At 36.8% G+C, this 23,038-nt stretch overlaps 1 protein-coding gene across 1 annotated transcript in view; it reads left to right on the top strand.

Moving 5' to 3' along the window:
* Positions 1–22,393, top strand: part of LOC106069605 (DNA repair-scaffolding protein-like) — a 40,187-nt gene extending 17,794 nt beyond the window's left edge. The window contains exons 12-19 of the mRNA XM_056036153.1: positions 189–320; positions 1,580–1,636; positions 2,172–2,316; positions 12,280–12,444; positions 15,268–15,361; positions 15,693–15,801; positions 15,901–15,951; positions 22,126–22,393. Of these exons, the coding sequence (XP_055892128.1) occupies positions 189–320; positions 1,580–1,636; positions 2,172–2,316; positions 12,280–12,444; positions 15,268–15,361; positions 15,693–15,801; positions 15,901–15,951; positions 22,126–22,251 (879 nt within the window). The 3' untranslated portion in view covers positions 22,252–22,393. The remainder of the gene's footprint in view (positions 1–188; positions 321–1,579; positions 1,637–2,171; positions 2,317–12,279; positions 12,445–15,267; positions 15,362–15,692; positions 15,802–15,900; positions 15,952–22,125) is intronic.
* Positions 22,394–23,038: the final 645 nt, after the last annotated feature.

A 23,038-nucleotide genomic window follows, 5' to 3' on the forward strand; every position in this document is an offset into this window, starting at 1 on the left:
ATATTGACTACAGCCATGAAATGGTGGGAGTCTTGCTTTTTATTCAGTGTGTATATAACTCTTTTTAATTTAATTTTTTTAATTGGAATTTTGCACACATGAAGCATGATAAAATAATTAGTTGTTTATTTGGATACTGTAGCTTAATATTAATGCTAATTGTTACACTATTTGTTCTGTTATTTTAGTCTGTCTCTAGATCTCCTAACTTTGCTTATTTACTGGCAACACCAGTTGGAAGAGACTTTACATTCAGGGTAAATAGACCTTGTGAAGATTTTGAGAATTTGAAACTTGTCAGACTTAGAGACATTCAAAAGGTTAGTTAGAGTTAACAATCGGAATTGACTTTTATTCTCTGTTGAAAAATATGTGTTGAGTGCATATCTTAACAAACAAACAAATTACTTTGATATTTTCAAGGTTGTTTTTGGGCGGTAAACATAAAATGTATAGGTTACTAGTAGGTATCTTTAAATCTCTGCTACTAGTAACCTATGCATTTTATGTTTATCGCCCAAAAACAACCTTGAAAATATCAATAATTTTTATTCTGAATCATCACTTAGTATGCATTTGGAAACCTTTTTTTTTTATATTATTCTTTCCATGTTGCATTTACTAGAGCACCATTATTAGTCTTACCATATCTTTGACCATAATGGAGCACAGGCACTTTTGGTAAAAACATTCAAGAAGCCTTAGATCTGCATTTCTCAGTGGGGTCTCTTCCCACTAATAAGGGGGCTGTAAAAGCCTTTACTTTTTTCAAAGCGACAAAAATATGTTGTATCTGTATTGTAGTTTTTTTAGTCTATGGCCTTCTTTTGTCACAAAGCTACTTTAGATTATCCATAGAAATGAGATGAAACCATGAGCATTAGCTGTGGTGTCGTGCACACAGCATTTCCCTTTCCCCTCTACATAGCTGATGTGTCCAAAGGAATGGCTGGTGTCAATACAGTTTGGGATGCTCCTGATATTTCCTCAGAGTTGACTCCCAAAATTTTCCCAATGCATCAGAGGTTTGGAACATATTTCCTTCTACTAGGTGGGTAACTTACTGAAATGATATTTCTTAACTGTCTTGCCTCTTGTATTTTGCCCCACCTTGGCAAGAAGATAAAATATGCTCTGATAATGTTGACATCACCATGATTTAACAGAACTAAAGTAATTAAAACACATTTGGCTTCACTTAAACAATATATTATCTAGAATATTACTACACATTTACTTCTAAATTGTATAATTTCTTCACAAAAGTACAAACTCCCCATCAGCATGCTAGAAACTTTCATAACCCTGCTTAATAGTTCTCTTTTCTTTGTTGTTTTTCTCCTCTTTGTGCTAATTTATGAATGGAAAAGAGGACACACTGTAAGAATACATAAATATAAAAATAGATTGTTCAATTAAATGTGTAGTTAAATTCAAAGCCTTAACAGCAATGTTTTGTAAAATATATTTTTTTTTGCGATTAAGTGACAACAAATTCCTGTTAATGTCCCCAAAATATTTTCTAGTTAAATGTCATATTAACAACTGAAATTTTTAAAAATATTTTTTTTATTTTTAGTTGACAAGAAACAGTCGTATTTCATTTCTGGCCAAAATAATTGCTGGTGGAATGAAGGTTTGAAAGTTTTATTATTGAAAACATATTTTACTATATTAAACATTTCATAGATTTGCAGACAGAGATATTTATTAATATTTGATTCTACTTTTTCTTCATTTGTTCCATATTGAAACTGATGGATATTACAATTGAATAAATTTTAAAATTTCTATTTAAAACAATGTTTAGATTGAGTTTCACAAAAGTACAGTAGAACGTCATTTATCTGGACATCAGTTGACTGCCATTTTGTTTTTGTTTTACAGTATTATATCTAAGTGGTCTTACTGATTTGCAGCAAAAGATCATCACTTATTTCTCTTAATACTGGCAGTCTACTATGTATAGTGCTTTATTCCCCTGTATACTTAACTTGAATTTTTATGTTTACATATTTTCTTTATATTTTTGGTGGAATGGATCATGTATAATATTTCGCATTTGGTTAACCGAATGCTGACTTACCTGTTTCCAATTAATCCAGATAATTGGCGTTCTACTGTAAAAAAAAATGTTAAATGTAAAACTGTTCTTAAAATTTCTTTACAAGCCTGGCTGTATACACAAAGTTTATGTGTTTGATGATTTTGTAAACAATGACACCACCACTCTTTTGTTTTTGGAAGTAAGCCCTGGCTGTGTTTTGGACAGGACTTTATCTATAGCTTTATTTCGAGATGTTTGGTATGAACATGGTATGTATATCAGAATATATTGTAGTATGTGTTTCATAAATATTTACTAAACTTGTGTATGCATTATAGTGTAGAATTTCTAGCTACAAAGATAAACAGAAATTACATTAGATAAATACATTTTCCAGGATATGTTATTTAAGAAAACATTTTTTTTTCCACTAAAGTATCCAAATAGCTGGTCAGCTCATTTGTACCCTTTATGGATTTATACTTCTTTACAGCTCTAGTGGTATAATTTTATCATGTCATTTTCTGCATTTGTATTACTGGATGACTTATTTTTTTGCCTTTTTATTTTAATTCTAAAAGAGGTCCAATAATAATGTATCTGCAAAGATGAGCTCTCCATGTCCAACATTTTTCAACCTTTTTCCAACTATTTTAATGACAATGACACTGTCTTAACCCATTGAAGGCTGATAAGAGCTAATGGCACCTTAGTGCAGAGGTGGTCAACCTATGATGCATGTGCCAAAAGTGCCAACAAGTAATGCCACTACACCCTTGAGATAATGTGAAGAAAAAAATAATTAAAAAATAATAAAACTGATCTGCAGAGAATAGAATAATGGAATTTAACTCATTAGCTTCTATGATGCATAGACCCACATGGGCCCCATACCCAGAACACGAAATGTAAAAGATAGATTTTTTTTCAGATTTTAAAGGCGTCTTACTAATAAAGACTGTAATCAAAGACCTTAATTTTTTTATATTTTTGGGCTTATGCCTCTTTTTGTTTATTCCGCCCTTAACACTTATGAATAGTTGGACACCTACCACTGATATTAATTGTTTCCAATGAATTATTTTATGGTAATAATTGCATATGGTGAATGATAGTTCTGCCTTTTTTTTTTTTTTTTAATACTATAATTGAATAAACTTATATATGATAGAAAGATTTTTAAATGCATTTGTCATCCCAAAAGTTATATATATGCATACTGTCATGTAGTAAAAAAAGTACTACAGGGAAATATAAAGATAAAAATTAACTGAGAACAAAACACAAACTTAACATGAAATAAGATATAGGATGCTTCTACTCAGAAATGACTAAATATTTCCTAATTAATGAACACATAGGATAGGAAGCATCAGTTTAATGAAATGTGGGAAAATTAATTCTAAGACATTTTGAGTCCATTTGGAAAAATTAATAACCATTGTTTGTGAGCAAAATATCTCGGATAACAGAAAAAATCTTTTCAGACCTATTCTTCTTCTTCTTCTTCTTCTAGCCAGCTTTATTGCTGCTGAGCTGTGAGCTCTTTTGCAGACTGTGCCAAGGAAAAAAAGTGTGCTGTTTTCTTCAGTTGTTCAGCACTGCCATACAGGGTGTTGGTTATATTGGGCTGTAGTGGAAGTAGGGTCTGCCTAAGGTGGATTAGGAAGGGGCATTCAAAGAGGATATGGTTTACAGTTTCAAAGGGGTGGGCGCAATGTCTGCAAAGGGGTAGTTGTGTGGAGTTTATTTTGTTCAGGTGGTAATTTAATAGTGGTGTGTGTCCTGTTCTTAGTTGGAAGATTGTAGATTGTTCTTTGCGGGGGAGGAAGTTAATACTGTCCAGTTTGTTAGGCGTAGTCATTTCTCTGTACATGGCTCTGCCTGTGTTTCCTGATGCCCATTGGTTGAGCCACTCCTCTTTGTGATTGTTGACTAACATTGACCTTAGGGTGAGGTAGTTAACAGGTCTATCTGGTTGTTCCATAGATGTACCTGCCTTTGATAGCTTATCTGCCTTTTCATTTCCCATGATGCCAATGTGTCCAGGGATCCACTGTAGTGTAATATTGATATTTAATTTTGATATCATCTGGTGGATTATCACAATGAGTGTTGTCAACTCTCTTGGGCTGTTTGAGGTGCTGCTGTTAAGTGCTTGCAGAGTAGATTGGGAGTCTGTAAAGACAACAATATCTGGTGGTGGTTGCACTCCTTCATATAATTTGTTTTCCACTGTCTGAAGTGCTATGGTAATTGCCTCAATTTCGGCTTGGAAGTTTGAGCAGTAATCACCACAGGGTGCGCTTATCTCAAAGTGTTTATTTTTAGGGAAGACCAGGAAGGCACCAAGACCAGCATTGTTAAGGTGTTATTTAGTAAATGTGTTTTGATGGTTGGTTGTTTGTAGTTTAGTCCGGGTGTAATGTTCGAAAACCTGGTAATTTTTTCTCTGTTGTTGGGTAGGTGGTGTTTTAGGGCTAGTTCGTCAGTAAGTTGGATCAGAGTCCTTTGCTTTTTTTGGTTGTTTTTCCTATTTCTCTGTGTTAGTAATTTATTTGGATGATCGTCCTCCAACCTTCTGTATCTCTCAATAGCTTCTAATGCTGCTCTGTTGCGCCTTAACTTAAGAGGTTCAATATTGGAGTCTATTTCACAGGCTGCTGTGGGAGTAGTTCTCATACCTCCACTAATTAGCCGCAAGGCTTGATTTTGGATTGTATCTAATGATGATTGATAGGTTTTATTGGCAGCTACTTGTATGGAGAGACAGTTATCCATTACAGATCTGACATATCCAGTGTATAACTGTCTTAAGGTTTTCTTTTCAGCTCCCCAGGATGTTCCTGCTAGGTGTTTTATTATGTTTAATCTTTGTGATGCCTTTTCTTTTAAATCTGCCATAAAGTGTTTTAGAGACAGTCTTTGGTCTAGTTTTACACCAAGATATGTTGGATTTTCTTCTTTATTTATTGGCTGAGAGTCTATTTTTAGGATGTAGTTTCTTTTTGCTGTTTTGTTGCTGTGGCTAAAGATTGAATAAACTGACTTTTCTTTGTTTATTTCCATTTTCCATAATTTTGAATATGTGGAGATAGTTGTGAGGGCTCTATTTAGTTTGGATCTAGTCAGCACTAGATATTTCTCTGTAGTCCAAATTAAAAGGTCGTCTGCATAAAGTGCAGAAATGAGGTCCGGGAGGTCATTCATGAAGATTAGAAAGAGAGTGCAGCTAAGGGCTGAACCTTGAGGTAGTCCTTCTTCCAAACTTTTTTTTACTAGAGATGGCACCTTCGAATCGGGTTTGAATGGTTCTGTTTTTTTAAGAATGCCCTGATCCAGCTGTACATTTTTCCATGGATGCCCATTTTTTTCATCTTCAAAAATAGACCTTTTCTCCACACTCTATCATAGGCTTGCTGCAAATCTATAAATACTGCTGTAGTGTGCTTGTTTTCATGAAACCCTTCTACTGTGTCCTGGATAAAACGAAAGAGGTGGTCTTCTGTTCTACTTGCTTTCCTGAAGCCAGCTTGTGCATTGTGGAGTGAGCAAGTACTTTCTAGCCACCAATAAAGTCTGTTATTGATAATTTTTTCTGCCATTTTGCCAATGTTGGATGTTAGAGATATTGGTCTATAACTTTTGGGTCTCCAGGTGGTTTATTTTTCTTTAAAATGGGTATTATGTTTGCGGTTCTCCATTCCTGTGGTATGTCTCCAGTTTTCCATGTTAAGGTTAAGTATACAGTTTTGGGCCTGTGGTCCTAGTCCCTGAATCATTTCATTTGTTATTTTATCGGGTCCAGGGGATTTTCTTGACTTGAGGCTTTTTAGGGCAGTATTGAGCTCATGTAGAGTGAAGGGAGTGTCAAAGATCTGACAGTTGACTGTTGGAGCTTTTTCTTCTTTCTTTAAGATATTACTGAAGGCCTGGTCCAGTTGTTTTCTTGGCTTTGACTTGTTAATGCTGGCAAAATATTTATTGAAGGTTTCAGCCTTTTTAAGGTTTTCTGTTATTATGTCGTCAGTGCCTTTTATAGGTTGGGGGTTTGTTATTTGTTTCTTTCCTGCTAGCCAGTGCAGAAGGGTCCAGGCCTTTCGACCATCTTTGTTTAGATCTAGTTGTTCGCATGTTGTGGTCCACTTTTTCTTTTTTTTCTGTTTTAATTTTGTATCTTATAAGCCCTGTCAATTTGTTGTACGTTGTCTTGTTCTCTCTAGTAGGTTTTTTTTCTATAGTCTTCCTGGCCATGTTTCTTTCTTTTACTAATTTATCTAATTCAGGTGTCCAAAAAGGTTTGTATTTCTTAACTTGGCCTTGAGGGATGTATTTTTTTGCTGCTTGTAAGATGTTGGAGACTATAGTTGTGTAGGTTGAATTGACGTCTGTCTCAATTATGCTTGATAGTCTTGTGTCTGTTTCTTGTGAAAAAGCTGCCCAGTTAGCTTTTTTATAGTTCCATCTAGTTGTTTTGTTGGATTGGTATCTACCTGGTGTTCAAATATTGAGGAGTATAGGCCTCTGGTCACTACCTATGTCTTCAAGTACTGTTATTTTAGAAGAGTCGGTAATGTCTGTAGAGATAAAAGTTAGGTCAGGTCTGCTAGTTGTGTTGTGTGCTCTGTGGAGGAAAGTTGGAAGTGTAGTTTTGTTTTGCAAAAGGTGTAGGTTAGAGGCATTTGTTACATCCTCTATTTCTTTGCCACACTTGTTGTAGTGTGGGTAGCCTAGGGAAGGTGTGTGTGCATTGAAGTCGCCAGCTATTATTGTCCTTGTGTAGTGTGGTAGTTGTATGTCTATTTCTGCTGTTGATGATGGTGGGCAATAGTAGTTTTTGATGGTGTACTTTGTTCCTCCTCTCCAAAGAAGTATTTCCTGCGTGTCGATGTCTGTATTGTTCTGTATTTGTTTTACTGTGGCTTGTGTGTCTTTTCTTATGAGGGTCATAATTCCCTGGCATTTGGTGCAAAGGCATCTGTACTGTGTAGCCTGTGATGATTATTTTTTTCTTGGACAGTAGTGTTTCTTGCAATAGCGCTATGTGTATATCATGCTTCTTGAGTATGTGTTGGAGTTCTGTTGTCTTGTTTTGTAGGCCTAAGATGTTGAGTTGCAAAAGGTTTAGGTGTTTGCTGCTAGTCTGTTTTTTATTTCCAGTAGCTGACTTATCACAGGCAGTCCTGGAAGAAACTGCCATGCGCAGACCTTTTACGAGGCGACGTCTGAGCTCGTATGGATTTTTCGTTAAATTCCTTGGCATTTAGTGTAGGCTGTGTGTTTCCTCAGGCTTTTTTTAAATATATAAATATATAGTCCCCGCATTTTAAGGGAGTTTTCGGTCTTGGCAATTTTCTCCAATACTGACATAAAAGGAAACATCTAGGTTTGAAGACTGTAACCGGAATATCCATGGGACAAGGTGGGGTTGGCCAATGGTCCATTCTCCGCCATCCATAGAGCTCTCCAAACGGAACTTTTCTGCAGTAGAAAGCTTAAAGTGGACTGTGCCCTGGGTATGCTCTGTGGAATCGTCACATCCTGGATCCAGGCCCCTTCACGATATCACACTCACCAGATCCAGAAAAAAAAAACACTTCATGATGGGTTTATGTCTAGTATTAGAATGTAGTGAGACATGGACCTCTGTCTGGTGTAGTGCAATCCAGACCTCTGTCAAAAAGCACCTATAGGGGGGGAAGGTCCACTATTATTCATTTAGTGAAATGCAAGTGGAAAGGCAGTGGGGTTATTTATTTCTCTTGGTCATTTCCAAGCCCCGATACCCATACGGGGGAGTATCGCCACAGAGTGGAGGTTTGGAGTCAGAGTTTTCCTTCTCCTAGATGGGTTGCGTTATTTAGGCTGACATGCCCCATCAACACGAAGCTAAAACTGGTTTTGAGGCGCCAGTGTTCCGCCTTTCATCCCTTCTCCTGCCAGTTTGTAAGAACAGGTTCCGCCGGATTTTTGAGAAAATCACACGTGAAGGCCAGGAGCTGGATTTGACTGTCAGAGGCATTTAGAGACGCAAGCCATGGGAGCATTTCTTGGAAAGTGGGTGCTTATCCCCACTTTCACCCCCGGCATTGACAGTCCTTTGGAACCCTTTCAGACCTATAAAATGTGAAATTGAAATAGAAGTATACCAGAAGATAATGTCCAACTCTGATTTTCACAAAGAATGTGTGGTCAAGAAAAAAAAAGAGGCAAATTCTGTTTGTTAAGAGAAGTTGTGAAAGAAGCAATACTTGAAGCATCTTACGACATCACCCTTGCCTTGGCTCAAAAGTGATAAAACTATTGAAAATAAGATGAATGAAATTGTTCTCTGAATGCAGACATTAACAAGACACATTTACTTTCATAATTTTTTCATCATGTATCTGAGCATGCACTTTCTTTTCATTTTTTAAAACGACTTTGCTACTATTTGTGATGTCACCCAAAAAAGCATTTTATAAGATGAGTTGATAATAATTTAAACATCTTTGAAGGATGTCATGTACGCATTGTCTATTTTTAGCTCAAGGTTCAGCTAGCTCGGGAAAATCCAAGTATACAGCAACCTTTTATTAGAGTAATTGTGATTGGTCAGAAATGTTAATTATTGTACGTTAAGCTGTATTTTATTGGTCAGATCTGGTTGGCCATGCAACAAAGAGATATTAACCATGTGGTAACGCTAGAAAGTCTGGAAGCTTCTAGATAGTTTCCCCAGTCTGAGCGGAGAAGTGTTAGGATTGAGATGTGAATTGTTTTAGTCTCGAGTTGGAATTCAAAGGAAGAAGACATAAATTATTATATTGTGTAGATCGTCTAATCAAGTAGAGATATATTAACCATATTATTTAATTACAGTTTACCATTGTAATCATTGTGAATAGCTGTTCCAAGTTCTGAATTAAAGTATTTGTATTTGACGATGAGAAGTTTCTTCATTGAATATATTAATAATATACTTAGATCATCTTATCAACTAGTAACTTCTAGATGATCATCTTATCAACTAGCAACCTTTAGATGATAATCTTATCAACTAACGATTTCTAAATCCTGGCAATCACGATCATTGGTTGTACAGTTCAGGTCAAGTTCATCTTCAACGTGACAGTAGTAAGAGGCATATAAGTGATTGTGACATCTGGCACATCAATGATTGTGACAAAGGACTTACTGACCTTGATTCACTCCATAAAAACAAGAGAGACCAACATATTTTAGAAAGCAGAGTCAGGTTTCGAATATTATTAATTAAATTTTATTAAACTCTTAAGTGGAGCACTGCCAGTGATTGCCAATTCAGATCAGCATACAGATTCGAGCAAACATTTTCATCCATGAAAAAAAATTTAAAACAAAATAAAGTCATGACTGTCCGATTCAAGTGTGAAGAACTGTCAACAGCTTTCAGTTGCAAATTTAACTAATAATATTTCTAATTTATTAAAAAAAAATCTAATTAAAATTAATTAAATTGCCTGCATAAGAATTTTTTTTTTTAATTTAAAACTGCAAATAGTGTTCTTATTTAATTAGTATTATATTCAGAAATAAAATGATCAATGCTAATTCAGAAATGTCCATAGAGTAAAATGTATTATGTGTGTGTGTGTGAAATCCCCTCCTCTACAACTGCTACATTCACCCATCCTATCATTGATTTTGATGGAAACTGTTTTACTGTAAAAAATGTATGTAAAATGTTTTACATGTTTCGGATGTTCCTTCAGAGTTGAAGATAGTTTACTTCCTAGTCCAAACCTCCCGCAGGACGACGGGGGATGGGAGCGGCAGGATTTGAACCCTCGACCATCGATAAATCCGAACGACAGTCCAGCGCGCAAACCTCACGACCAGGCAGCCATCCACTGTAAAGATAGAACTTGCAATTCTCTCCAAATGTTCCTATTTCAAAGGTATAAAAGGAAGTACAACTGTGTGAGGTGCATCTGTAGTAGAAGTGAAACAATTTGGCACATGGAAACAAAAGGTTAGCCACCTCTGCCTTAGTATGGTTGGGGACTATACACATATCCTAAAACCCAATTTGACCAACAGTCTTAATATGAGGCTTGATTGTTGGTATATTTCTTAAAATCCTTTAGTCAATAAATAATTGCTGATTCAGCACAGATTTCTTAGTTGATTATCAAAGAGGCAAAAATGGCTTGAATATGCATTTTTTAATTATTTTCTGCAATTACATTTAGAAATGAGTGGTCAAGTGCAGAAATTAGACCCTTTTGATCCGATTAAAACTGTTATAATTGGTTAGGCAGATGCATATTAAAATGTGTAATTTATGAGAATCTTTTAAATAATATATTTAGTTGATCAAAATTCAAATATGAATTTATAGCCCTTAATTACTTGTTTAGAGTGCGGCATGACATAAAATATAAATGAGTTACAATCAATGCATGACATACAATGTAAATGAGTTACAATATTAATAAGTAGGATATATTATTATAGGTATTTAACTACTTTTATTCATAAACTGTAATTTCTGCATAAGCCCAGTGAATTGGCCAACATAAAAAAAATAGTTAAAATATAAGTAATTAGTGTTTATAATTAAGATAAGTTAATATTTTGTATTCAAATTGTTTGATTTCAAAAAAAAAAAAATTGACCCCAACTCTGTAGAGGGGGTGTTACTCAAGTGAGGAGATGGTACCCCTTGAATCCAATGGTGGGTTGACACTTGTGTTTCATCGCTCTCCTTTTTAATGTCACGTTCTGCCTCCAAACCGATATACAGTTATTCTAGATCTACCCTTAACTTAACCTTGCAATAAGATCCAGAAGGAGATTCAGTTATTCTAGATCTACCCTTAACTTAAGCTGGGAGTTACTGTGATTTGTATGCTGGTAAACTACAAGTTCATTTTAATAATTACTAGTTGACCGGTGGCGTAGCATACGCTGCTATTTTGCAGGGCCGGCCTTAGGCCACTGCAACCTATGCGACCGCAGTGGGCCCCGCACTTTCATAGTACCCGCGCTAATTCAAGGTGTATAAATTATTAAATTAAACCATTTTATAACTTAAAACAGATTTCCCGCGCCCTTCTGTCAATTTACCAGGAGTTCCTGGAAATCTCCTGAAATTGCAAAGTATACGAAAAAGTCCTTAAAATATATGGAAATATATATAAAAAAATTGTCATTTTGGGGTGTCATTCAATATGGAAAACGCCAATTCTATGCGTGATAAATAAAAACAGCATTATGCATTAACCGTAATTGTGTAATCAGGTGAAAGAAGCTTCTTGCACCTCAAACTAATGAAGAATTACTTGAGGTCAACAATTCTCAAAGATAGATTGAAACATTTGGTAAATCTTGCTATTGAGCATGATCTATGTAGGAAACAGAATTATTATGATATACTGCATGACTTTGCTAGAAAGGCTTGTAAAGTAATTCTGTACGTACAAAAGAATGAATAAAATGCATAGACGAATTTATTTTCTAATACAAACTCTTAAATTTCACGTATAATCTGCTTCCCTATCCAACTTGGCCCTGTGAAATCCTTTTCGCATAGGGCCCCACAATTGTTAAGTCTGGCCCTGCTATTTAGTGACGGGTAAATATACATAGTAGATTACTTGTTCTCTTTCCATGACTTCCTGGTCACAATGGTCAAGTCCGGTGCTGCTATTTAGTGTTTATAAAATGTTTGCTTGTAAAATGTTTTACATGTTTCGGATGTTCCTTCAGAGTTGACAATAGTTTACTTCCTAGTCCAAACCTCTTGCAGGACGAAGGGGGATGGGAGAGGGTAGGGTTTGAACCCGGAACTTATTGATAAATCTAAATGACATCCAACACGCAAACTGCACGACCAGGCAACCATCCGTAGTGACCGGTGAATACTTGTTCTCCCCCCTCCCCCCTCTTGTTTGTTCGTGGGATGACTATCCACAGAAATAAGAGAGTGATCTTTCCTTTACTTCTTCTCATCCAAACTCTTGAGCCATGAAGAGAATTATATATATAGATATTAGATCTAAAACTTCTTCTCAAACCTTTTCTCAAATGGAGTTTGATGATGATTTTAGTCAGTATATTTCTATTCATTCTCTAGGATTATGTAATATTACCATTATATAATTCCTCAAGAAACTATGGCTATTTTATATCAATTCAACTTATATATTTTGTCATTATTCATCAATGTACAAATTATATTTAAGAAACTAATTCAATTTGTTCAAAAGGTATGCTCACTGCTGACAATATGACTACAATACTTTCTTCAACTTCTTGTCAAAGCTGGAATATTAATATTCATTCCTCTGAGTGGGAAAGGGTTAACCAAAGTGCACTGCACCTACCTAAAGTCAGCAGTGACTCTTTACCAGGAAGTTTAGTTACAGTTCAAGGTATATGTTGTTTTTTTTTGTTGCTATTTCTTTAGCATATCTTATCTTACAAAATACAGACTGTCACATCATTATTTAGTAGCTATAGTGGCATGGTCTGATTGGGAAGCACAGACCACACTTTATATTTGTATTCATGATGTTTCATGTGAGAAACAAGGGTCCACAATAGAATTATGGGTAAAGATGTCTCGTTCTGGGAGTTGACCACATGGTCAGAACCTTGGACATAGAAGTGGTTAGAGGTATGAAGCATTACTAGTTGTGTAATTTATTTATGAATATTCAATTGGATTTCTGAATTGATTGATATGAAACATAATATGTGCTTATTGATGGCTGAAGTTGCCAGTATATTACAAATTGTTATCTTATATCAATAAATGTGTACCTGCTAAGTCAGACTTGAATCAGTGAATTTTAATACATGCTGTGTTGTGCTAATTAGAGTGACAACAAGTAGTACAACAAATTGGATGGTATGGAGTAAGGGCATTGTGTTGTCCAAGTGGTTAATAATGTTTAGGATTTAACATGCGATGCTGGTTAGTGATACTCGAGATTCAGAATTCAGAGTTTTCCTAGGAGAAGGAAAACTCTAAATTAAAACCTTTGTTGCCTTGCAGCTATACCCAATCATGGGAAAGGCTTTGGGAGTCAACCTTGAGGAAATATCAGGAGCTGGTGACCCTAAGGTAGTTTGCAGCACCCAGTGCTACACCCTGGGAGAACCTATGACACAGCTGACCCAAAACTGTATCGGCACTGCCATTCCTTTGGATACATCAGCTGCGTGGAGAGGTGGGAACTGATGTGTGGGTGACATTGTTCCTACCACAGCTAATGCCCAGGCATTCATCTCATTTCCATGAGATGATCCATATTTTCTTTGCAACTGAAGTAGGCCATAGTTACTGGTCTGTAGTTTCCTATGTCAGATTTTTCTCCTTTTTTAAATAGGGGAGTGACATTAGCTTCTTTCCAGTCCCTTGGTATGCTGCCCTGGTTGAGATCCCTTAAAAAGTATTTTGAATACTGGTGCTAGCTCGTTGCTTAGTTCTTAGAGAAACCTAGCCGGAATCAGGTCCAGATGCTTTATTCAGTTTAATGCTCGCTAATAGTTTTGGATCCCCTTTTCTTGTACTTCTATATCTCCTATATTGTTGACTTGGTACAAGTTAGATGACATGGAGCAGCCTGTTAGGGACACCCCTATCAACAATTTAGACCATCACCTCTTACAAATCCTTTTGTTTTCCAATGGAGCTGATATTCGTACTTTGCTGAAACTCTAGGTCAAGGTTGTTTATTTTCACCTGAGATGAACTCCTATTGAAAAATCAGAGCAGGAAGGACTAGTCCTCCCGTAGTGCTCTGGCAAGAAACTTAGCTGTCCGGCATAATGCCTCATAGCTAGCATACAAGTCGAGTGACTGCACAGGCAAGTCCCCCCCTTAGCTCGCGTAGCTGTGGACACTCGTATAAGACATGCGACACTGTTTCGACGCTCTCTCCACAGTGGCAGCATTGGGAGTCAAAGTTAGTGTGGAACCGGGCAAAGTATGCCCCAATAGGACAATGTTCCGTCCTGCACTGCGCAACTATTGACTGCTCTGACCTCCTCAGTCGCCACCATGGATCGTCAATTTTATTTTCACCTGAACTTTTATCCACTGATGGAATGACCCAAAACTTAATTTGGCCCATCTACTCCCACATTTTTTGTCAGAGGTTTTTCTTTATCCTTTAGAAGACTGCCCTGCATGATGCAGGGACACTCTTTTCGCAATTTAGTCCTCTAGTCCACTTACATGTATACAAGGACATTTATTTGGAATGTTATCTGTTTTAAATCTTGACACTATATATTCAAGTCTATAGACCTTATAAATATTGAAATGCCTTTGCCCTGTCAGTGTAGCCCATAGAGAAACAAAATTATATTCTAATCTCAGTCTAGTGGATCAGAGTCCCCCTCCAAATCATAATGAGGACAGCCAGAAATTTTTATATTTCATAACATAAAAACACATATGGCCATCCCCACTAAAAAAAAAAATTAGTCCTAAATACATTTTATTTTCTATATATAGATTTAACCAATCTTGAACTTATATAACTTACTACAAACACACAGCATATTTAAAAAAGGCAAAATATCAGTTTGTTTTTGTACAATGTTTTATTTCAATGCCTCAAACACAAGAAATTGTTCATTAAGTTTCATACATTGTGTACATTCAGAAACATATAGATCTACAATAATGGTTGGAGTTGTATAATAGTGCTATTCACTTTTTTTAAAGAATCATTTTGTGATATTAAATATTTGTATAAACTCATTGGAGTGAAACTTTAAATTAAAGTTGAAGGTATTTGATATTTATGTGTCATAATAGGCAGCTAGAGCTTTTAAATCAATATTCTAGTCAAGTGATTTCTTCTTAATAGTCCTATTTGCCTTGATGACATATTAGATTTATTTTCTTTCACCTCTCATTCAACACATTGTGAAACATCTTTTGGTTCAACTTTTTACTTAGTATAAGGCAGTTTAGATTACTGGTGAATAGAAACATTATTCAAAGAAAAACTAAACTAATTTAAATCAACATTTCATACATTGCTAAAAGCAGTACTAGTCATTCTATAGAATACCTATCAAAGTAGAAAATCAAGAATTCCTTTCTTACTTTGCCTCATGTTTTAAGGCTTTCTATAGACTGCATTGGCATTCTTTCACACTTATGTATATATTTATATGTTATATTCATTTTCATCTAATCCTTGTATTATTTTCTTCTCAAATGTTCTATTGATCAGGAACAATAACAAGTGTTGATGACAGTAATGCATATTCTTGGGACGAGTGTGACTTTTGTGCTAGTGATAGACTTGTTACTTTATCTGATACTGGGTTAGTACTGAGTGAAATAATTGTGTTAGCTGTTCATTTTTTTAATGAAAAAATGATGATTTATTACTAAGTGTAGTAATTATAATTGATGTTGATGCTGCATGAAAACATTTCCTACATATGTGTAATGATTTTATCAGAACATCAAAAAACAACAAAATCAGAAAGAAATTAAATCAGCGTAAAGAATTAAAAGGAAAATATCTAAGAACTTTTTCTAAATCATTTTAAAATCCCAATTTAATTAGATTGAGAATTCCAATTAGAGACTGTGAATAAATCAATCTGTGGTATCACATTGAAGTGAACTCTTTTTTTTCTCTTTTCACAGATCAATTTGGTGTAAGGAGTGCAATAGAAAAGTTGAACTACCAGTAGTAAAGATGAAAATGGAGGTGTTTATTCAAGCTGGCAACTTGAATGCCACAGTGAAAATTGATGTAAGTGTTTGTTGTAGGCTTAGTAGCATCACTTGTAGTATATCTTTTATACATTTTATCACTATTATGCCATTCTTTCTATTTCTTTCTATTGATTAGTTATCACAAAGAACCATACAGTCTCTATTACCCAGACAAATTGATGAAGAGGTAATTTCTTATTAAACTAGTGTATTTAATGAATTGTCTGAATCAGTCAAGATTTAGTTCATAATTTGTGTAAAATTTGCTTGCCCTACAGAGTAGCAAAAAAATGTCCTGACAAAATAGCACAAGACAAAATAGAGTGGACATATTTATAATATGTATAATAAATACTGGATTTTAGCAAGTTAAGTTCCTGGGAAGGATTATGCTGGGAAGGATTCTTTATTAACGCAGCCAGACGTTTTTTCCTATCGCCAATAGGGCTTTTGCAAGCTGTATCAAACCATGGTTTACTAGGCCGTTTCGGATTTGCAGAGGTTAGAGGAACAACTTTCTGGGCAATATCAAGTAGCTTGACAGCAAAGGTATCAGCTGGATTCTGTTCATTAAGGATATTTTCTGTGATATCCTGGGAGCATCGTTTTTGGAATTGTTCCCTATCAGCTTTATTCAGCTTCCACCACTGAGGTTGTTCCAATGAGGGGAGATTGTTGGCAATGATGATTGGAAAGTGATCACTTCCTCGTAGATCATTGCTTATTGACCATTTAAAATTGTCCAGAAGTCTGGGGACACATACGGTGAGGTCAATGCATGTGAGAGATCCAGTTCCTGGGTGCAAGTAGGTCGGTGATGCATCATTAAATATGCATAAATCATGTTGGAGGAACATATCCTCCAGCATACGACTTCTTGTGTCAGTATTGTTGGATCCCCACATAGTGTTATGGGCATTGAAATCCCCAAGAATTATATAGGGCCTAGGGAGTTGTTTTATGAGGTTCTCCATGTCTGTTGGGTTCAATGGAGCGCCTGGTGGTAGATACAGGCTGCAGCAAGTGATAACCTTGTGTAGGGTTGTCCTAGCTGCTACGGCCTGTAGTGTGGTCTGTAGCTCTACCCTCTCATGGGGGGACGCTGTCCTTCACAAGGATACAGACTCCACCTGATGCTCTCTCCGCATTTTCAACAGTCCTGCTGTAAGTGTAGCTTCGGAATTTAATGTTATCTTTCAGTAATGTTTCCTATAAGCAGACAGCGACAGGAGTCTCTGAGTCCATCAGTAACTGCATTTCCTAATAATTGGCATTGAGGCCTCTACAGTTCCTCTGCACAATCCTGGAATCCATGGTTTATTCTAAATAACCTACTTGGAGCTATTAGGCCTTGGGAGGCCCCCGGAAGGATTTCCCTTTATTCCAGTCACTTTTGTATTTTTAGACTTGTGTTTGAAAGGAGAGGAAGACATCCCCCTTTTGGGGGAAATCTTTCTGAAGAGGGGAGATCACTCCATTTAGAGTGGAAGCTATTTCCTACTCCCTCACTTCAGGTATCTTCTTTGATTTGATTTCTCCCCTCAGTAGATGTTGGGATGTCTGACTAGGTTCTCTGAGGAGAACCTGAGTCAGACATAATGTCTCCGGGTTCTCCCGGAGTGTTGGTTTTGACATGCTGCTCAGTCTTTATGCTCTCATCAGCAAGCACATAGAATCTATTCTTTAGCATGACAACAGGGCTTTCTTGTCTTTTTAGAGGTGTATGCTTTGGCAGTGTTTTCTTCTGAGTTGGAGGAGGGGGTGGTGGGGTCAATGTAGTCTGTGTGGCTATGGATTTTCCTATCTTAACCACAGCCTGGGCATAGGTCTTTGTCAAGCCGAATTGGCCCTTGGGTAGGGCCAATACAGCCGACTTAGCCTGGCTGAAGGTACATCAATTTCTTGCCTTGTACTCCTGCACAGCAACCTCCTGTTTCCACACAGGGCAGTCCTTGGAGTAGGTTGAGTGGCCAGCATAACAGTTTGGTCATTTGAACTGGGCTGTGCAGCCCTTGTCCTCATGACCCTCTCCAGCATATCTGGCACACACAGTGTTCCTCTTGCAGACTGCCACGCCGTGTCCATAACCCTGGCACTTGAAGCATCTCATGGGGTTAGGTATTAAGGGCCTCTCTGGAACTCGTAGGTATCCTGCCTTCACATACTCTAGCGGTTTCTTAGTTTTGAATGTGAGGATAATAGTGGCGGTTTTGACCTCCTGACCATCCCTGAACCTGGTAATGTGCCCAGCATGGGTGACTCCTTCAATTTCCTCCACTATTTCCTTCTCTAAACATTCCAGCAGGTCTCTAGAGCTGATTACACCTCTGCTGGTGTTCAGACTCTTGTGTGGCATGACTTCAACTTGGAGATCACAGATTCTTCTGCATCCATCAGAGTGTATCTATCAACTTCTACGAGAAGTTCCGATGACTTGTGCAGCTTAGATTCACTCTTGGGTTCTCCCACTACTGACTTGTAGATGAGAAAAGGGCTCATCTTTGTCAGGTTTTTCCCCTCTTCTGTGCACCTGACCATGACCATGAGGTAGTAAAGCTTCTTGTGGCCTCCTCTTTTTTTGCCTCTATTCGACGTCTCTTGCCTAGACACAAATCTGGGGCAAGTAATTTTTAGGGGGTTTATTTGTCCATGGACATTAGTAGTAATTCGGCACCTGTGCTCCCCACCCGCCATCGAGTCCAACAAGGGATGGGCCATTCAGATGTCCAGAATGAGCCCTCCAGGGCTACACTGGTGCTATACTCAGTCAGCTGTTGCATCGGACATGTGTCAGATACAGCTGCTCCCTGATTGACCCTCCAGCCACTGCCCTCCTGCATAGGTCGATGACCTGTGCTGGTAGCTCAGCGTGACCAACCGGTTGACCAAGAGCGGGCCATCTGGGATTCAGGTCTAGAGGAACTTGGAGCCAAAGTACTGTATTGTGGTAGTTTGTCCTCGGATTGACACCTACTCAAATACCAGGATCTCTTTATCTCCCCTTACCTGTCGCAGTCCATGGCAAGCTGTTTGGTCTAAGACTTAGGGAGATTTTAAAAATAAGGAGACAGAGTGATGGGTAATGAAGGCAGACTGAGAAAGAGGAGGCAGACACATGATAGAAAAGAAGGGTTAGGGTTAGCTCAAAAGTGTCCTACTTCCCGGCTATCCGACGTGTCGGTTGTGTATTCCATCTTGGACAAAGTATCTGGCATAAAGTACAAGATGAAAATATTAAAGATATATATCACGATGATAAGAATTTTATGCATGTTTGTCAAGATACTGTTAGCCCTTGCGTTTGTTCTATTTGGGATATAAGTACTGCTGCCTTTGAAGAACTAAATGATGCAGATGTTGTAGGAAATTTGTATGACTACTGGAAGGACAACTATATTGGTTGCAAGAGACTAAACGACATATTGTTCCATGATTGCCAATAGCATTATGGAATATTAGAGATTGAATATAGGACAATCTACCATTTACAAACAATTGAGTGGAGGTATGGGATGTATTTCAGTTGTCTATTGATGGTTATCACCCCAATGTCTACAAGTTGATCACTCACTTCCTGAGAGAACAGGAGTACACAGAGAACAGGATTCTTTGATACAATGCTGGAGATCAAAGTAAGCTGCAAGCAAGTCAAAGTACCTCCATCTTATTGCTGCAGCCATATTGCCAATGTATGGAAAGAAGGCACTGATGGAGTTTCTATGTGACACTGCATACAATTTGACTTTGTGAAGCTCCTTTATTGTCAATCTGACAAGTATGGAAGTATGCTTGCATGTTTTTGAAGTGCATATAAAAAATCTAAGTTAATATGATATATATTGAATTTATTCAATTAGCAATTCTATTACACTTGCATATTCATATTTCTCAATATCTGAAGTGTTTACTGCAAAATGATAATAATAAAATTAAAATTAATAATATCTGTTCTGTGCTATTTTGTCCACACTATTTGGTCGGGCCACTGTAAGATATAATGTACAAATGGCTCACTTGAAGATCTATCTATCACTCACTCCCTGATCTCAAACAGCTTTTCAATAAACTGCTGACTAATTTGAAGCTACTTACTGATCAACAGATAGCCAAATAGTTGCTTACTAGCAGCTCTGACTGACTACTGATAGCAGCAGCTTATTACTATGTGGCCAACTATTCATCTGATTTTAATCATGCAAACTTAATGGAGGTTTACTTTCCTAATTCTTGTCCAGAAATTTGGAGATGTTATAGAGTAGACACAAGAAACTGTCATCACATTTTGAAAGGTGTCAATTACATTTAGGAAGTCAAGAGTCATCATATTGTAACGAATCTCACTATCCAGGCTATCTGTAAACTGCACCACACACCACCAACTTAAAAGAACTTGACAACTCAGGGTTCCAAAGTAATGTAACAGTTTAATGTCCAATAAATTACAGCCAATACTGTACAATTGGCAACACGTAACACAGGCTGTACAAATATCTCTCCGTATCAACCGTATGAACTCTTGCATTGGCCTCTCTGTCTTGTTCCAGTCTTGCACTGGGTCTAGCAGCTTAAGACTGACTTCACACACTGGGTTCATTGTGTCGTACTCTATCACAGACCAAGATCAAGACGCCGTTCATCTCAACTGTACTTGACAGTACTCCGCACTGAACCGTCGTAATGCTCATTACAGAACCACGCCGCTGAAACACACTGAACTGTGCTGTAGTCGACCGGACCGGACCGACCCTGGCTCTCAACCATCTTGTCTGCGACACCTCCGCTCTTTATATAGGGTCCCTGCTGGCCTTCTAGAACCGGACAGAACATCGCTTGACGTATCTAGTTTCATCACATGAATACATCCCTCGTGACGCTTCTGAGCTCTGTTCACGATGCCGATCCTTCCCGAACCGTCATGTTGACACTTGTCTCGGCTGACCGTCGTAACTCGTCACGATTGATCTAGCGCTGGGGTGATTTGTGTTGGCTGACTACACACATACCACTACCCCCATCTGTGCCACCACCAGGTTTATAATGATATTTATTGCTAGAATGCATGTCATACATTTTAAAATAGCATCACATCCTCTGGATGCTAGACTTTTTATCTTGATACAAAACCATGTAATACATCTTCACACCTTTGCAAAATTAAAACCAAAATTATTCCTCCTATGAAATAGCTCCCTCAAAATAGACCTCTAAGGTTCTATCCAGATACAACTAACACTAATTATAAGACCCAACCATGCTGACTTATTTTATTCTTATCAACTAATATCTTAGCACATTGACATATACACTTTCTTTACTTTGACTCATAAAAATTGTACCCAGGAGTTAAATGCATATTATTTAAAATATAATAATAATAATAATCTTTATTGTCTGTAAGGAAATTTGTCATACAATTTGTGCATTACACCAAACAAAACATTACTATCACGCTCACATACAGAGGGGATTTGCATACAATTTCTTACACAGCTTCCTTTTTATCTTTTAGGGGGGTCACTAAGAAAAGTTTTGATAGCTCGCAGTCTGGATGCCAAAATTCATGACAAATCACAAGCTTGCTATTACATTTTGGTATTTACCCAGAAGGATGCAGTTCATATAAAAGCTTAAATACAAAGGTCTAGCAACATAAAATAAACTTCCATATTTTTATTTTTAAGCATATTTTCTTTCTTTTTCCTTAAAATAGGAAACAGCTGCATGAATGCATGTGTACAAAGTTAACAAAAACTCACCACATAGTGGACAAAGTGAACTAACAAAACAAAATTGATATGGGGGGGGGGGGAGATGATAAGCAAAATATTTCTTATTGAATAATTAAGTTGAGAAATGTCTGAGTTTGTCTTTAAGACTAAAAAAAATAGAAATATCCGAGTTTGTTTTGGGGGGGGGGGGGAGATAGAAAAGTGATACTAGAATATTTACCAACCAAAATTATATAAATATGTTTGTGAAAAACATTCTGATGAGCTGAGGGTAAAGAGTGAGGGAGACGTCAAGAGAATAAGAGACTACTAGAATTAACAACTATGTTACAGGGGATTGTTCAAATGCAGCTCATTTTATGGGAAGTGCAAACAAAAAATAAATGAGGGAAAGTTCTGGCCTAAGGAAACAATACAAACCCCCCTAGATCAAAATCAACGGGCATAGCCGGTGTGTAATGATATGTCACTGCTGACCACTGTCCAAAAATGTAGTAGTAAATAATTGCTCAGTGCTTCTCACTTTTCATTATTCCTTTTGAGTGTATTTTCATTAATTTCCACTTTTTAGTGCACTTATGAAAGGTGTGTTTATGTTTTAAAAAAGTTAAGTTATAACATTATTATTACAGGGCTATGATCTAGGACAAGTGATCAACCAACAAGTGAACTGTCCAGTATGTTTGGTCCAAGAGCCTAAGCCTGATAGCCAAATGAAACAAGCAAAGTTAAGCTTATTAGAATTAAATTATTTTTAATATTTTTTTATATAATATTATATTTGTGATTGTGGTACTGATAAGTTGTTTTGATTAGCACAAGTTTGATAAGTTGTTTTGATTAGCACAAGTTTTATTTCATCAGTCATTTTAAACATTAAAAAACTTTTCATAGATTACATTTTTTTTTTAAACTTATTTATGTAAGGTTGGATTTAATACTTAGTTAGAATAGCATAAATATAAATAGATCATTAGAATTTGTGCATTAGATTTGTTGGAATTACACAAAGTAATGTCAATTTTGATGTTCTATAGCAATACCAATGAATGACATATCACAATGCAGTGCAATATCATTTGATTATATTGTGGTCTAGTTCATCAGAATACATTATGCAACTACCATTTATAGTATGAGATAATATTATAGAAAGCAAATATTAGAGCAAGTAATTATGTCACTGCTAACCATTGTCAAAAAATGTAAACTTAAACTCTAAGGCCACATCACAAGGTCCTCAGGGATTGCAAAGAACTTTCTATAGGGAACAGTATCAGGAAGAAGAAGAATAAGACAGAAAGCGATGGGAAGATAACATCATCTGTACTAACAATCGATAGCTTAGTTATAGCTAGTATGGTTTGGGTTCAGTTCGATCAGATCTAAAATTCAGGTCCGCTTCTGACACTTATGACTAGGAAATGTGCATACCCCAAGGCAGCATTCTCTCAGTAACCCCGTTTAACATTAAAATAAACAGCAAAATGGATGGAAAGGTCACGTGTGCCTGCTCCTTTCAGAACAAAACAATCTCCCGTAGAC

The sequence above is a fragment of the Biomphalaria glabrata genome, chromosome 7 (assembly GCF_947242115.1).
Source record: "Biomphalaria glabrata chromosome 7, xgBioGlab47.1, whole genome shotgun sequence".
Lineage (NCBI taxonomy): Eukaryota > Metazoa > Mollusca > Gastropoda > Planorbidae > Biomphalaria > Biomphalaria glabrata.